This window comes from Phaethon lepturus, unplaced genomic scaffold, assembly GCF_000687285.1.
Source record: "Phaethon lepturus isolate BGI_N335 unplaced genomic scaffold, ASM68728v1 scaffold32522, whole genome shotgun sequence".
Lineage (NCBI taxonomy): Eukaryota > Metazoa > Chordata > Aves > Phaethontiformes > Phaethontidae > Phaethon > Phaethon lepturus.
This window is the reverse complement of record NW_010521916.1, coordinates 4,525-19,379: the sequence shown is the minus strand read 5'-3', so window position 1 is coordinate 19,379 and position 14,855 is coordinate 4,525. Positions and strand designations below refer to the sequence as shown.

Sequence of the window (14,855 nt, the reverse complement as noted above, 5' to 3'; positions counted from 1 at the left end):
GGGGGCGGGGCGAGGGGGAGTGGAGAGGCGAAGCAGTATTTCCTAGTCCTCAGACCCTCAATCTCCTCCCTGCAGCATCCTATCAACACAGTATCATACCGACACAATCAAATACAATACCTGTAAAAGAGCATGCGGAGCAATCTCTACTACAACAGCGTTCTCTGGAATATGCTTCAGACCTTCATGGAACAGCACTGGATTCACTAGGTTGTTCACATGATACTCTGCAGAGGAATTCCTAGCCAGATCACTCTGCCACTGAGATTCAGGGATAGATGTACTGATCCATCGTGCTGAACGAGGTTTAGGGTGTGGTATGACCTACAGACAGGAAAGGAAGAGAGACAGGATAAAGAGTTACACGTCACAGATAACCATAAGACAGACAAAAGCAAGCAGCCCCTCCTTTTCGCAGGCCACTTTTTCTCAGCTTCATTGCTCAGAACATCTTTCTGCTTGAGGCCAAAATGACTTCAAAGCTTAGGTCTCACAGAAGTCTACATGCTCTTCAAGAGACTTCCTTCTCCTCCTAAAGAAAGGAACCTCCTTAAGCTCAACATCACCTATACTCAAATTGAGGTGCCCGAGCGCAAGCCATGCAAGCCATAGTTTGGCAGTATTACCTTTTTCAGGGCACTGAGTAGCACTGGTGCAATAGATGCCATGTAATAGGAATGAAATGCAACTCCAGCACTGCGCACTTCCTTTGCAAACACACCATCCTTTTTCAGTTTGGCTACAAACTCATTCACAGAGTCCTAAGAAGAGGAATATAAATGAACTAAGAATAAAAGCTCACAACGTATTTGGGATCTGTATGAGTCACTGTACTCCCCTCATGCCCTTCATCACTTGCCACTTAAGGGGAGCCATGTCTGGGATGAGGTTATCGCTCTTCTCAGTCTTGTAATTTATAACTCATTATGCCTGTGGCTATAAAACTATTTGGCATAAGAGATCTTTTATTACTAGCTTCCTGAGGCACTAACATCACTTGCTCTCACAGAATATTTGAGCGTTGAAGTTTATACAAAGCACCATGTCGTCCCACTCCCGCTTTAATCCAGCTCCCCTTTGCAAGCAGCTGAGCTTTAACTCAGCTTCACACTCTCTTCAAACCAGAACTTCACGGGTCCCAATCACAACTCAGGTATGCATTGCATCAGTTCCTTGCTCACCAGAGGCCCCGAAACAGTGACAGTATCTTCAGAGTTGTGACAGGCTGGTACCACATTTGGAGGACAGCATTGCTTGCATTCCTCCCATGTCAGACCTGCAGAAGGAAGGCCTCAGGACAACACAAGTGTTTCTAGCAGTGAGCCTCATAAGGGAGGCAATCCTAACTGCACAATTATTGAGCTTAATTCAGCATTTTGCAAAACTGGGAAGGATTCTTAAAAGACAGACAGACATCCCCCCTTCCCCCACAAGTGACTCTGCAAAAGGTAAGGATATTTATCTCCGGGCTTTAACATGACATTTACCACTGTTACTGAGCACAAGAACAGAAGACTAAATCTTTGTACCATCCCATTAAGGGATGGTGGGGGGGGAACCTCCACACTTTCAAGGAAGCTACAGAATTGATTGTTTTGTCTTATCTTGCCCTTAGCAATCCAAGCTAGAACAGGAAGGAGAACATGTGAGCTGGACTCATAGAAACTGAGAGCCACAAAATATCTGTAGAAATTCACAACTCTAGTGGCTTAAACTAGCTTAACACATGCAGCACCTGGTCACCTATTACATGGATACAAGTCACAGGAAGAACTTGAAATCAACATCAGATTAGGAAAAACATATTATGTGCAGCACTCCAAGATAAGTTCTATGATAAGTGTCATGTATTTAATATCAAGGGGGAAAAAAAAAAGCTAAATTAACTAATGCTACAAAGGACAACCTACCTAAAGTTACAATCCTAGACTTTTTACAAGTTATCTAGTCAAACATATTGCATCAGACCTCCAAACAGTTTTTCTCTTAAGTGTTTCAGTTTTTAATTTACCACTGAGTCCAATAGTAAGAACTAGAAAAACAACAATAATACCAATAATAGTTTTATTTTTAAACACATAAGCCACATCACGAAGAAAAACTGCTGGGTCCAAAGCTCAAAATTTCACCCAACAGTGGGCAAAACTATATGACTTATAGAAACACTGAGCAAAGATTGTTCAGGAGAAAGCTTCTTCTTAAGTGCTATTAGGCCCAAGTAAGTTCTAATGGCATTAAGTTCCACTAGCCAGTTGCCCACTCCATAACAGTGGCTGACTGGTTTCATGTTTCATTACTCTTGCAGACAATCAGAAATATCTCTCTTTAAAAAAAAATAATTAAATATATGTATGTGCATATACATACATATATATGTGTGTGTGTGTGTATATATATGTAAAAAGCCAAAAACCCCAGTGCCTTAGATTTTCACCTCTCTTTTCAAGGAAATTATTTACCAGGCCTCTGTCACTAGTCACTTGTCAATAAATCTCTCCATTTGCACTTAGTTTTAGATGGATTACCAAAATTCCACGGTATTCCAGGTCAGAGATTACTACCATTATATCAACTTCTATATTTAATAACCTGTTCTACATCAGAAGAAAAAGAAGAGGCAACAGTAGCCAAAGTTTTACAGGCATGATTGTCTCCACCAACACATGTCAGAGCCCAGTTTTATCCCAATGCCATGCAACAGAGATCGGGTGTACTTTCCTCTATCTTTTTTTTGGTAGGAGTATACCTACCAACAGCAGCCATTCCTCCTGGGGGCAGTTTGGCCTCTTTAACACAACGTCCCCGCCAATAAGCAGCAAGAATGGCTTCTTCATGACTTAAGGAGTTATCTGCATAGCCACAAGCTAGTTCTCCCACTGAGTGGCCCAGAATCCCATCTGGTTGCAGACCTGCAGCCTTCAGCATGTCAATCTGGGCAATCTGCAAGGAAAAGTAGGATTAGTGATGTCATGCCAGAATAAGCAGGTGTCAGGCCTCAAAGGCACACAGCAGTAGTGAGAGCATTACACAGTGGCTTTCTGGTACAGACATTGCTCTTGGCCCTACTGCTCCCCTCCCCAGCTGCAGCTCCAGACTCATTTCAAAGCAGTCCCAAGAATCGTTATGTGACTTCAGTATTGTTTGGGCCTCTCCACTATGTAGCTTTCCACTAAGAAGCTATTTCCAACAATAGGAGGTTGCTAAGACCATGTCTGTACAAGACAAGAGGCAAGACCAGCTTTACAGATCACTTTAAAAGTTCTGCCTCTAGTTTATTAAGAGGCAACAAATTGCACACTGAAGTGTCTTTAATTCTGTGTGTCATTTAGTATCATTTAGTTCATTTGCAGAACAAATTTTAGAAGGCATTCTATGGAACCTTGTTCCTTGGCAAAAACGTTTACGTAAGACTTAAAGACATTCCTTAGTCTCTTAAAAGGAGAAACTGCCCCACATAGACACAGATACACATGGAAATCAGTTAAGATCAATATTCACCCAAGCAGCTTGCAAGTGGCAGAGCCCAAAACTGGCAAGGGTGCAACACACTCCCTCCGATCAGAGAGATATTTCTAACAGCTGCCATTTGCTGATTACACAAAAAAAGGTTCCATTCATCTGTATAAAGGGTTAGCGGCCAAACAGACACACTAGCAGAGCATGCTTACATGCATTGTGTCCATGACCCCTTCCACCAGTCATTTGAGTCTTACCTGAATAGCAGCTAGTCCAACAAATGCATGGACAGTGTCATCAAAAGTGTTCTCATCTGCTTGCAGAAGCAGGTCTGAGACCTTTAGGCCTGTGTTCTTCAAAGCCTCGTCTGAGCGCAATATAGACTGGCGAAACAAATCCAACTTCATAAGGCTCAGGCCCATACCTTTCCACTGTGTTCCCATGCCTGCAGGATAAGAAAGGAGAAAGTGAGCTTTAGCAACGCTCCATAAAAGGACTAGACATCACACACTTGCTCTGGCAGTGAGGAAAGAAATTATTTAGAAAAAAATTGCAAAAGGAAAACATTGTATATTTCTAACATCCTCTAAATTAGGCACTGCTGTTTATTTTCCTGGACTTTGCTGTCATAGCAAGAAGATAGCAAGGTTGGAAGGATTAGATAAAACGCAGGAAACATAAGTTTCTTAGACATATCACAGGGCTGCAAGATATTTCGTCATGCTAGAGTGGAAAACAACTTTAAAGCACAGAATCCAATTGCTCAAACCCCAGATCTACAGAGGAATGCAGAAGCCTGGACCGACCGCTGCACACCTACCTGAACAGATGTACCAGAGCGGTCTATCAGATGCTTGAACTTGCTGAACCTCTTTTATGTCACTCTCAGTGCCAACTAGTGTGTAGCCCCTGTAGGGCATGAAGGATACAGGAACTGTAGAGATATCACTAAGCAGGCTTACAAATGGGCTGCACCCTCCATGTCTTCTGCTCTCTTGAATTAGTATTTCCACAGCTTCCTGGGTTCTGCCACAAATTTGAACCAGTCTTGGAGTGTTGCAAGTCTCCAGAGGCTGGCGTTTCTTCTCATTTGGCCTCAGAATGACATGAGCATTAGCACCTCCAAAGCCAAAAGAGTTGATGCTGACAAGGCCACCTTTCACTGGCGTTGGTTTACAAACTACCTCCAAAGAGCCATCTTGTAAGGCAGGAATATCTGGATTTGGGGTATTGAAATGAAGATTTGGAGCCCACAGCCCGTGTTCCAGAGATAGAATGACCTGAAAGAAAAAACAGAGTGTGGAGTGTGCTCCACATTTTCTTCTAACAAACTTTATTTTGTTGTTATTGTTTTACTATAAATGACCATGTAGCATACATTAAAGCAGCTCTCTTTATGTTTGGACAAAGGGACACTTCAGAGAATAGCATTATTGATGTTACTGAGGTAGTACCTACCTCACCTAGGCAAATTTTAAGCCCATGCAGGAAGTCAGCAGTCAAGGTGAGGGTGAAGGCTTTAAGTTTAGCTTCCAGACCCTTTCTAACTGGAAAGCCATGCAGTCTTGCTGGAAAAGCAGCCTGGCTACTGAGAATATCACATCTTTCTCCCCTTTCAGATCCCGTTCCTTCATCACACTCCGCTTCATCTCTCCCCATTCACACACCACTACACAAGCTCTTCCTTATCACAATGAAACCTTCCATTTCTTCTGCCTTTGCCAAGCTGAGCACACTGAGGTAAAGGAGTTTGCTTGGTGCTTTGCACCCATTTGTTGTCTTCTTGATCCAAAAAGGCAGGAACACCACACTGGCCAGAACTAGCAGAGCCAAAGGGAAGTACAGAAGCAGTGTGAGAGTCAGAATAGCTGTGCCAAAAAAGCAAGAGCTCCCTTCTCTCAGCAGCATCTCTACAAACAGCCCATGACACCAAGCCCTTACTCCTCTGTGGCATAAGTCCAGCAAATCACAGGCTACAAGGTCAGTTGCAAACACTCTGTACTCTGTATGTTTGGCAGTTCCTTTGTCACCCCAAAATGGTCAGAGAAACAGATACTGGTTTGAGAACTGTTCTTCCAAGTTGACTATCAGACACGGCAGCCTACCTGGGAAAAAAAATCAGCACAAATGCATGATTTCAACTCCAGTCTGCATGTTTGAAGTTGCAGTCTAAGTATTTTCATGCACACTGCCCTACATCTACAATACCATGCACTATGAACTTGCTGTTGCTTTACACAGCATACATATCTGTACTTTTAAGTTTGCCATGGTTTCTACACAAGTCTGAGAGTACAGTACACCAGAGCCACCAAGAAGCTCTGTCTTTGCTGTACAGCAAGTAATTAGACAAGTTGAGTAGTTCAAAGGGGCATGTGAGTATTCCCTCCCTTACCAGAATTTAAGTGGAGTTGCCTTGGCAAGCCCTAGTTTCTTTCCTAGCCATCCACGTAATTTATGGATTCTCTTTAAGTCTGAAATCAGATACTTTCAAGATCTATTTTCCTAACTGACATCTCAGATAAGAGTGCTTTATAGAATTCCAAAAGAAAACATTTATGGAAACTGCAGGCTTCCCGAGAATAGTGGGCTTGGTGTAGTTTCTGGCTTGGTCTCAAGGACACCTGATCTGCCATTCTGATTAACTTCCAAGTCTTAAAATACCAAGTGCTGCCCAACTTTCAGAGAATCGAGAACAGCTACAGAGCTTCCAATATCCTTCCAAAGCTTCAGGTGCTTTCAAGATGCCAGATCTGGAAACGAGACCTAACACATCTTAATAAAAGCACAGCAAAAAGATATTCTAGCGGGCATGATGGGTGCCACGGGCTCTTGCTTCAGGCTGTAAGTTCTGATACAAAGTTAAGTGAGAAAACTTAAGAAAAAAAGGAAAACATGGTGTCAGAGAAGTCTTCAAAAAGAAATTGTGGCCCTTGTCTTTGCAGTTCTGCATCCTCTAAAAAACACAGACAGGGAAACAGTCCTTTAAAGTTATGACCCTGTCCTGACAGACCACAGCAGAACTGCACTAAACAAACTGTTTATAATGTACAAGACAGTATGGATGGAGAGGTTTATTTTATGACTCAGTTATCATTCCTTCTATGAAGAAGCTGTAACTCAGAGATAGAGGTGCTCAAAAAAGAGTAAACTTTCCTCTACAGACTGCTGTCTCCACTATTTATTTGCAGATGAGGCTATTCACAGCAAGTTGTATGTATTCAGGTCACAATAACCACTTTAAATAGCCTAGAATTCTAGTAGTGAAAGCATACCTGACTTCAATTTGCGTGGCTCTAAGGCTGTCAGTAATGGGCTTACAACCAAGTGTGAACATCAGCTAGCTCTCTGCTAAGCAGTTTAGCAGCCAGAGCCAATAGAAGATTGTCTGACTACGGCAGTAGCTAGTAGGCTGGTTGCTAAGACAACCAGTTATTCAAACTGGTAGCCTCATCCCAAAGAACTCAGCTGGCTTCTTGCCAGCGTAAGAGAGAGGACGAAGAGATGATAGATCCCTGACAAACAGCCAGAAGGATCAGCTACTCTTTTGGCACTGAAAGCCCACATTGGCTCTTCTCTTTGGTCGTTGCTGACTACTGCAAACATTTAAATCCCTCTACTTGTACACCCCTCAAACCCAAATGACTTAGAGCAGAGTTCTGTTGGAAGGTTCAGTGTAGGGATAACCAATAAAATGATCCCAAAGCCTTTATTCTGAGCAGAGTTATGCTTCTGTAGAATTCAGTAGGAAGGGGGAACTAAAGTGCATGCACATGCACCTGTGCGTGCACACACAGCAGAGGGCCATCTGGGCATTCGTGTCCAGCTTGCAGAATAGCCTGAGCTTTTAAAAGTATTTGCAGATGAAGCAAGTAGTAAATAATGAGAATCATCCGAGTTCTTCTCATTACCTCTCAGTGAACATCTCATCCTGGATCAATGCAAATTTTCCTTAACACACACACACACAAAAAAAACCCTCACACTGTTGTGCTCCCCCCCAATATTTTCCTCCTCAAGCCACCTGTTACCTTGGCTAACGCAGCAAGCCCAGAGGCAGGCTCTGGATGACCCATGTTTGACTTGGTTGATCCAATCAACAGTGGCTCTCTCTCACATTGGCAGAAGACGTTGGCAATGCCATTTACTTCCTGTGGATCTCCAACCTAGTAGGAAGAGAATCAAAATGGCTATTAGCTAGCACTTCCAAAACACACCACAAGAGAAATCCAAAGGATTAAGAAGTTTGGGCAAAATCCAAAAGTGGTGAAGCAGTATATATTTGGTAGCTGATAGAAGGGAGAAATACAGTTCATTTTGGAAAAGCAAAGAATAATGTGATCGAAAACTGTGACAAGTGATGCAAGGGAAGAAAATAAGGGAGAAGAAAACACTCCAAACCTAAAGGGGCCATTCTGACCTTGGTGCCTGTCCCATGAGTTTCAATATACTCCACTTCTCCAGGTCTGATACCGCATTCTCTGTACAAAGAGCTGACCAGCCGCTGCTGCATCTCTCCAGATGGGAACGTCACACCTAGGACCAAAACTGCTGTCAATTCCACTCTATAAGATGCTTCCTGTTCTGATTTTAGCACCCTTTCAACTGCTTGGGGCTACCAGGTCCAAAAAAACACCCCCAAAAAACAGAAAGAGACTCCTTCAGGATTTACACCAATGTCCTTAGCATGAAGCACAATAAGCCTCTCAGGCTCTTTGGAGGAAGAATAGAGGAACCAGAAATGGACCTAAAGCAATAAGTTAGACTAGTGTGGAAATACACTGGTCAGCAGAATACTAAGAGATGTCTAGGTCAAGCAGAACATGTGAAACTTTGTGTCTCCATAACTGGAGAGTGGGAGAAATGGGACAGCAGTAGGGAGCTTTACAGTCATAACACCATCTACATTTCTACCATCAGTACAGAAGTTACTGCAGAGATATCCTGAGGAAGGCTAAATTAGCAACAGGACATTCCTGTTACTTTGTACAGTAGAAACACCACTTGTCTCCTCAGTTTCTTTACAAAATAGGGTCCTGAACTTTGCATTACCAAAATGGAAAAATAAAAAAACCCAAAAAATAAAAAAATCTTTGCACATCTAAAGAAGAACCCCACAACAGGCATTTTTGATGACAAAGACTCTAGACTGAACAGTTCTGTAGGCATCTCTCCTTCCAGACACTCAAGCCCTACCTTGCTCCTTAAAGCCATCAGTGTTACTTCCAGCATTGACTATTGTGGCATAGATCCGCTTAGCCATAGATCTCTTGGTCAAAAGAACGACAACAACAGCTTCAGAGCGACAATATCCATTTCCTGAGAGCGGAGAGAGAACGAGTCACTAATTCTGCTCTGCTTTGAAAAAAGTTATGAAACACCATGCAGTAAAGCCATCTCATTCCTGAGCTACTGCTTACCACAGACCACTTTGAGAGTATCAATTTTGTAAAAAAAAAAAAAAAACCACAAAAAAACCCAACAACAAAACACAGCACGCCATTAAATGTCCTAGAAAGGCTTGCTGCTCATCACAAACAACAATAAAAAGTTTCCATCAAGAGATAGCCATCTTCTCTCCACAGCAGCTGGGGAATGAACTATACAGTTTCTTCCGTACAGTTAGTTTTCCAGGTTCAATGGAGCATGCAACACAGATCAGGTCCAGGATACGTACCAAACAGCACACCTAGGAACAACTACAAGCCCAGCTCTTCGCTGTACTACAAGAGTAGCTGGTCACATAGACTCCACATAAGTTCCTTTCATACATAGTACCTTTTGTATTAATGCCTTACCTGAAACATCAAAAGCCTTACAGGCACCATCAGGACTAAGCATACCCAGTTTCATGAACTGCACAGAAGTGCTGGGTTTCAGCAAAAGGTTGACCCCTCCTACTAGGGCTGCACAGCACTGTCCATGACGAATTGCCTTATAAGCATTTTCCAGAGCAACGAGACTAGAGGAGCAGGCCGTGTCAATAGTTATGCTTGGTCCTTAGGGAACAGAAATGGAAAACAACAAAGCTGTTTACTGTTTATTTCCTAGAGTTGCTCTCCAAAGACTACAGGATGAGATCACAAGAGAAACATATTAAAAAAAACATTAAGCAAGAGTTGCTTCAGAACATGACAGGTAATCCCGATACAATGGGAGACAAGAATCACCGTCTCTGCCTACTTACCAGGTAACAAGGGATGAGAAAGGTGGAAAAAGTTGCAAGCAGTTTGGCTTTAAGGGTATTTTTAAAAATTCCATGTCTGTCTCCATCAAAAAGATACTGCAGCTTCACAGGCAGGTCTCATTTATTTCCCCATTCTCACCCATAAAAATCCCTCCCCCTTCCTGGTGCTACCCTTGCCATTATCTCTGTTCTCTGCTGCTCTTCAGAGCAATTCCCCCACTCTCTTCAATGCCACACACGGTTCAAGACATGTCTATGCCTTCAATCACATCATTTTGCTGGCTCTTCCACTTTACTAAAAAAAGACCCAACTGTTCCAGTCAGTTTGTCTCTGGTCTAGCTGACTTCTACACAGCTTGATACCACATAGCAGTCTAAAGGCTTGAAAGGACCTAGGTCCTTTCATGAAGGCCTCCTGACATCATCATCTTTCAGATGAATGCCAGCTATGCCCGTCAGCAGCAACTGAGTTACAAAGCCTTACAGTGAGTCTTATCACACAGTTAACAATAAACTTTCTGCTTCTCATATGCCTCCTTACAATGGTTGCATGCTACTGTCTTATCCCAAAAGGGGTCTATGTCATCATATCCATTCCATTCCTCTACAGAAACTGTGCTACAATCATGCTCGAATTGCAATTGCTGACCAGCATTGACAGCTTTGGGGGCACTTACCTGTTAAGTCATAAAAGTAGGAAATCCTGTTGGCAAACATAGCACGCTGGCAGCCAGTCATACTGTATCCCAAAAGCTGTTCTGGATCTTGGCTAAGGGCTTCACCAGCTTCTGACCCACTGGCACCAACCCATACACCCGTGTCTGTGCCACGGAGAGTGGCTGGATTAATACCTATGGGGATATCGGAAGGCAGATTACAGTAGACAAACTTACAATAAGGGGTAAACTGGAGAGTTATCAAGTATGCTGGCTCCAGTTCATGCAGTACTACTTACTGTCCCTTTCTGGCAGGCCTAAAGCATTGTTCCCTTACCTATAGTTACCTTTTATCTGTTTCACCTTAGAAACCTTACTGCAGAGTCCACCAGAACTTTGGTATTGGCTTTTGGCCAGAACATACTGTGCCCTGAGACAGCTTTTGAGCTTAGCTGGGCGTCACTAGAGTCTTGTGTAGAAGAGTGTATGGACTATGAAACACAGAAATGCAAATCAGATTAAGCTAACAGCCGATGCAGAGAAAAGGAGCAGACTGAAGGGGAGAAAAATCACAGCACTTGGAATATCATGTGAGCACATGAGTATCTATCGCTAGCCACACACACAGCCCATATCTGGAGTACAAGACAGAAAGGAAAATTCTTAAGCACAAAAGCCAACAACCAGAACAAGAAACAACTCTGCCCTAAAAAAAAGACGTAGCAAGCTCAACTTGCAACAATCTCTGCTGTTTCTTCTCTGTGCTTCAGGAGTCCTGGAGACAGGCACAATATTCAAGTCTCCAGACTGAGGGTCAGCAGCAGAGGAGCAAGTGTTAATTTTAATAAGCCAGTACTAATGAGGTGATTCCAATTTTTTCCCCATGTGCTTCTTATGTTCAGACATGAAACTGATTAATATAAAGAATAAACTTTTTGGCTCTATCATAGAATCATTAAGGTCAAAAAGACCTCTAAGATCATCAAGTCCAACTGTCAACCCAACACCATCATGCCCACTAAACCATGTCCTGAAGTGCCACGTCTACACATTTTTTGAATGCCTCCAGTGATGGTGACTCCATCACTTCTCTCAGCAGCCTGTTCCAATGCTTGACCACTCTTTCAGTGAAGAAATTTTTCCCAACCTGAGGCCATTTCCACTAGTCCTATCGCTAGTTACTTGGGAGAAGAGACCAACCCCCACCTCACTATAACCTGCTTTCGGGTAGTTGTAGAGAGCAGTAAGGTCTCCTCTCAGCCTCCTCTTCTCTGGACTAAACAATCCCAGTTCCCTCAGCCGCTCCTTACAAGACTTGTTCTTCTGACCCCTCAGCCTCCTCTGCACACGCTCCAGCAACATAATGTCCTTCTTGTAGTGAGGGGCCCAAAATTGAACACAGTATTCGAGGTGCGGCCTCACCAGTGCCAAGTACAGGGGCACAATCACTTCCCTACTCCTGCTGGCCACACTAGTGCTGATACAGGCCAGGATGCTGTTGGCCTTCTTGGCCACCTGGGCACACTGCTGGCTCATGTTCAGCTGGCTGTCAACCGGCACCCCCAGGTCCTCTTCTACCAGGCAGCTTTCCAGCCACTCCTCCCCAAGCCTGTAGCGTTGCATGGGGTTGTTGTGACCCAAAGTGCAGGACCTGGCACTTGGCCTTGTTAAACCTCATACAGCTGACCTCAGCCCATCAATCCAGATCTCTCCGCAGAGCCTTCCTACCCTCAAGCAGATCAATATCCCCGCCCAATTTGGTGTCATCTGCAAACTTACTGAGGGAGCACGCAATCCCCTCATCCAGATCATTGATAAAGACATTAAACAAGACTGGCCCCAAAACTGAGCCCTGGGGAACACCGCTTGCGACCAGCTGCCAACTGGCTTTAACTCCATTCACCACAACTCTCTGGGCTCGGCCGTCCAGCCAGTTTTTTACCCAGTGAAGAGTACACCTGTCTAACCCACATGGCTCTGTGGGTAACTAACTCAAAAGCTCAAGACACTGGCAGTGATAGAGGAAAAAGGTTCCTATTTCTGAAAGTGCACTTCCTGGGCAAACCAACAAAAGCAGATTACATGCCTCAAATTTTCCATGAACCTGGCCAATAGACAAGAATGCATAGGCCATTTGCCATTGTTTTAGACCATGGATGAGAATTTTAACCAAGTCACCCTCCTTTTGCACTACAAATGTGTCTTTAACAAAGGGATCTATTATGGAATATTAGGGTAGAGCAGAACATACGAAAGCTCTAGAACTGTTGACTGTTTAAGTGTTTCTGTCTACTGGTTGTACCATATGATGCAGGTAGAGATTTGCTGGCGGTCAGCATAATTTCCTAGTTTGAGTTCTGGGGAAGACAGCTTTGTTCTAACCCCCATACCAGTTCTTTGGTCTCCTCTCTAATGTGATGACTTTCCCTTCTTAGAGATCTCATCACACAGGTGCACATCTACACCTGCTGCACAGAGACAATACAGCACAGTTCTTTCCCTTCAGTCATTCATCTGCTTACCTCCATCCAAAATAGCTTCATAAGAAACTTCCAACAGCAAGCGAAGCTGAGGATCCATCGTATGAGCTTGTTTGGGGTGAACTCCAAAAAAAGATGCATCAAATTTGCTTATGTCCTTGAGCTTTCCATTTCTCTTGGGCAGTCCATAAATTCCTGAGGAAAAAAATTCAACACAGAGTCACAAAATATGAGTTTTGAAGCAGCTACCAGCTGAGACAAAGTACAGAATCACCACAGCCAATTCTCGATTACACATGAAACCTCACTTCCCTGTTGCAGTACCCAGAGTGCTGCATGAATATCTACTTACACGTCTCTGAATCTTATTTGGAAGTAAGAACACTGCATTAACAAAAACAATTGTCCTTTTTAAGAGTCTACCAGATATAGCAGCAAAAGACATCTATCTAGTTTAAGCATTTTTGCTTTGGCAAGTTGTACCAAGCAGATTAAACAGAGTCCAAATCAGTGGTTCCAGTCAGTCACCAGTTAGAAAAAAACAAAAGCTGCTTTTTGCTTCTGCAAGTCACTAGTTGAATTGGACAGACATGTGCCAAACACTTCAGAAAACACAATCAGACAGAAAAAACCAAAAGCTAATTTTTGCTTCTGCAAGTCACTAGTTGAATTGGACAGACATGTGCCAAACACTTCAGAAAACACAATCAGACAGAAAAAAACATTGTAAAAAGCCTTAAATCACAGGATCAGAGTCCCTGTGCTATTTCTGAACACAGAAAAATGACAGAGCCGTCTTACTATCACTGCTATCAACAGCAGGCACAGGATTCATGCTTCCTGGCTGCTGTGTCAGAGTGTTCTTTTATTTGGAAGCTACATATTATTTATAAGCTACTACTCCATGGGACTTGACATAGTAAAATGGATTGCATGAGACCTTCATAAAAACGTTCTGTTCCTGAATTTCTTGATGATATATCAAAAGTGAATTCAGAAGCTCTAGCAGGGTTTCACATTTGATAAATCCTTTCCTTTCATAGGATAATTCCTCTAAAACGCTCAGAACTCTGGGCTCCAAAAGGAGAGACATTAAGCACTCACCTGGTTTCCATCTCCGATCATCCTCTGTGACCATATCAACTCCATTAAACAGGTTCTCCCAAAACTCTTGCAAGTTCTCTGATTCTGGCAGCTTTCCTGCTATGCCTGCAATCACCACGTCCTCCATCTCTTAACTTCTCCCTGTTGCTAAGATCCACAAAGCAGTGAGACTAGTAAGATTTCACACAGAGAAAGAGAGTATCTGTGTCTCTTGTTTTCCTGACATGTTGTGACAAACAAGCATATTTGCAGGAGAAACACCCACACAGGAACAACCCATGGAGTCTTGACTAAAAAAAAAAACAAAACCCAACAAAAAACAAAACCAACCAGCCAACAAACAAAAGGCATCCCAACTAATCAAATGGACTGTAAGATCCATGGGGACAATGAGGAAGAGAAAACTGATCTTGAATGAGTGTCAGGCTCAGAGCCACCAGTTTCTACATGACAACTAGAAAATGAACCGGTCTAGCTTTACCAAATGCAGAGCCTCTGTGAAGTCAGCAGAGAAGAAAGATTAACATGCTGGAGCAGAGGTGGGCGGAGAAATTATGAAATACATATAGTAAAATACATAATTACAAGGCAAACCTAACAGGTAGCCAAACAAGTTCTACAATCATTCCAAAGTCAAATGCTAACTTAAGAATCAATAACCAGAAAGTTTTATTGGAGGGGAAAAAAACCCAACAAACAAAATCCCACAAAATCAACCAACCAAAAAAACCCACACACAAAACAAAAACAACCACCCCAAAATGCACACATAGGAGAAAACCCACACAAAAGCACAAAAATTACTATACAACTTAGCATCTTTTTAAGATACCCAAAACAAGACGTAAGTTTTACATAGAGAGCGTTTCCCAACTGGCCCTGCACTGCCACACGTTTAGAGGACTGGGAATGGGGAACTGAGTACACGTGATAGGGAGTGGTGCTTTAAAATAAGAGTTGGCAGAACAGATC

General features: G+C 43.0%; 1 protein-coding gene across 1 annotated transcript in view; it reads right to left on the bottom strand.

Annotated features, from left to right (window-relative positions):
* The window catches only part of FASN (fatty acid synthase), a 38,106-nt gene extending 24,074 nt beyond the window's left edge, over window positions 1–14,032 (bottom strand). The window contains exons 1-13 of the mRNA XM_010281667.1: window positions 13,884–14,032; window positions 12,822–12,974; window positions 10,321–10,494; window positions 9,255–9,455; window positions 8,653–8,775; window positions 7,877–7,992; window positions 7,488–7,622; window positions 4,277–4,736; window positions 3,714–3,901; window positions 2,751–2,940; window positions 1,182–1,276; window positions 627–761; window positions 121–324 (exon numbers count right to left, since the gene is read on the bottom strand). Coding sequence (XP_010279969.1) covers window positions 121–324; window positions 627–761; window positions 1,182–1,276; window positions 2,751–2,940; window positions 3,714–3,901; window positions 4,277–4,736; window positions 7,488–7,622; window positions 7,877–7,992; window positions 8,653–8,775; window positions 9,255–9,455; window positions 10,321–10,494; window positions 12,822–12,974; window positions 13,884–14,010 — 2,301 coding nt within the window. The 5' untranslated portion in view covers window positions 14,011–14,032. The remainder of the gene's footprint in view (window positions 1–120; window positions 325–626; window positions 762–1,181; window positions 1,277–2,750; window positions 2,941–3,713; window positions 3,902–4,276; window positions 4,737–7,487; window positions 7,623–7,876; window positions 7,993–8,652; window positions 8,776–9,254; window positions 9,456–10,320; window positions 10,495–12,821; window positions 12,975–13,883) is intronic.
* Window positions 14,033–14,855: the final 823 nt, after the last annotated feature.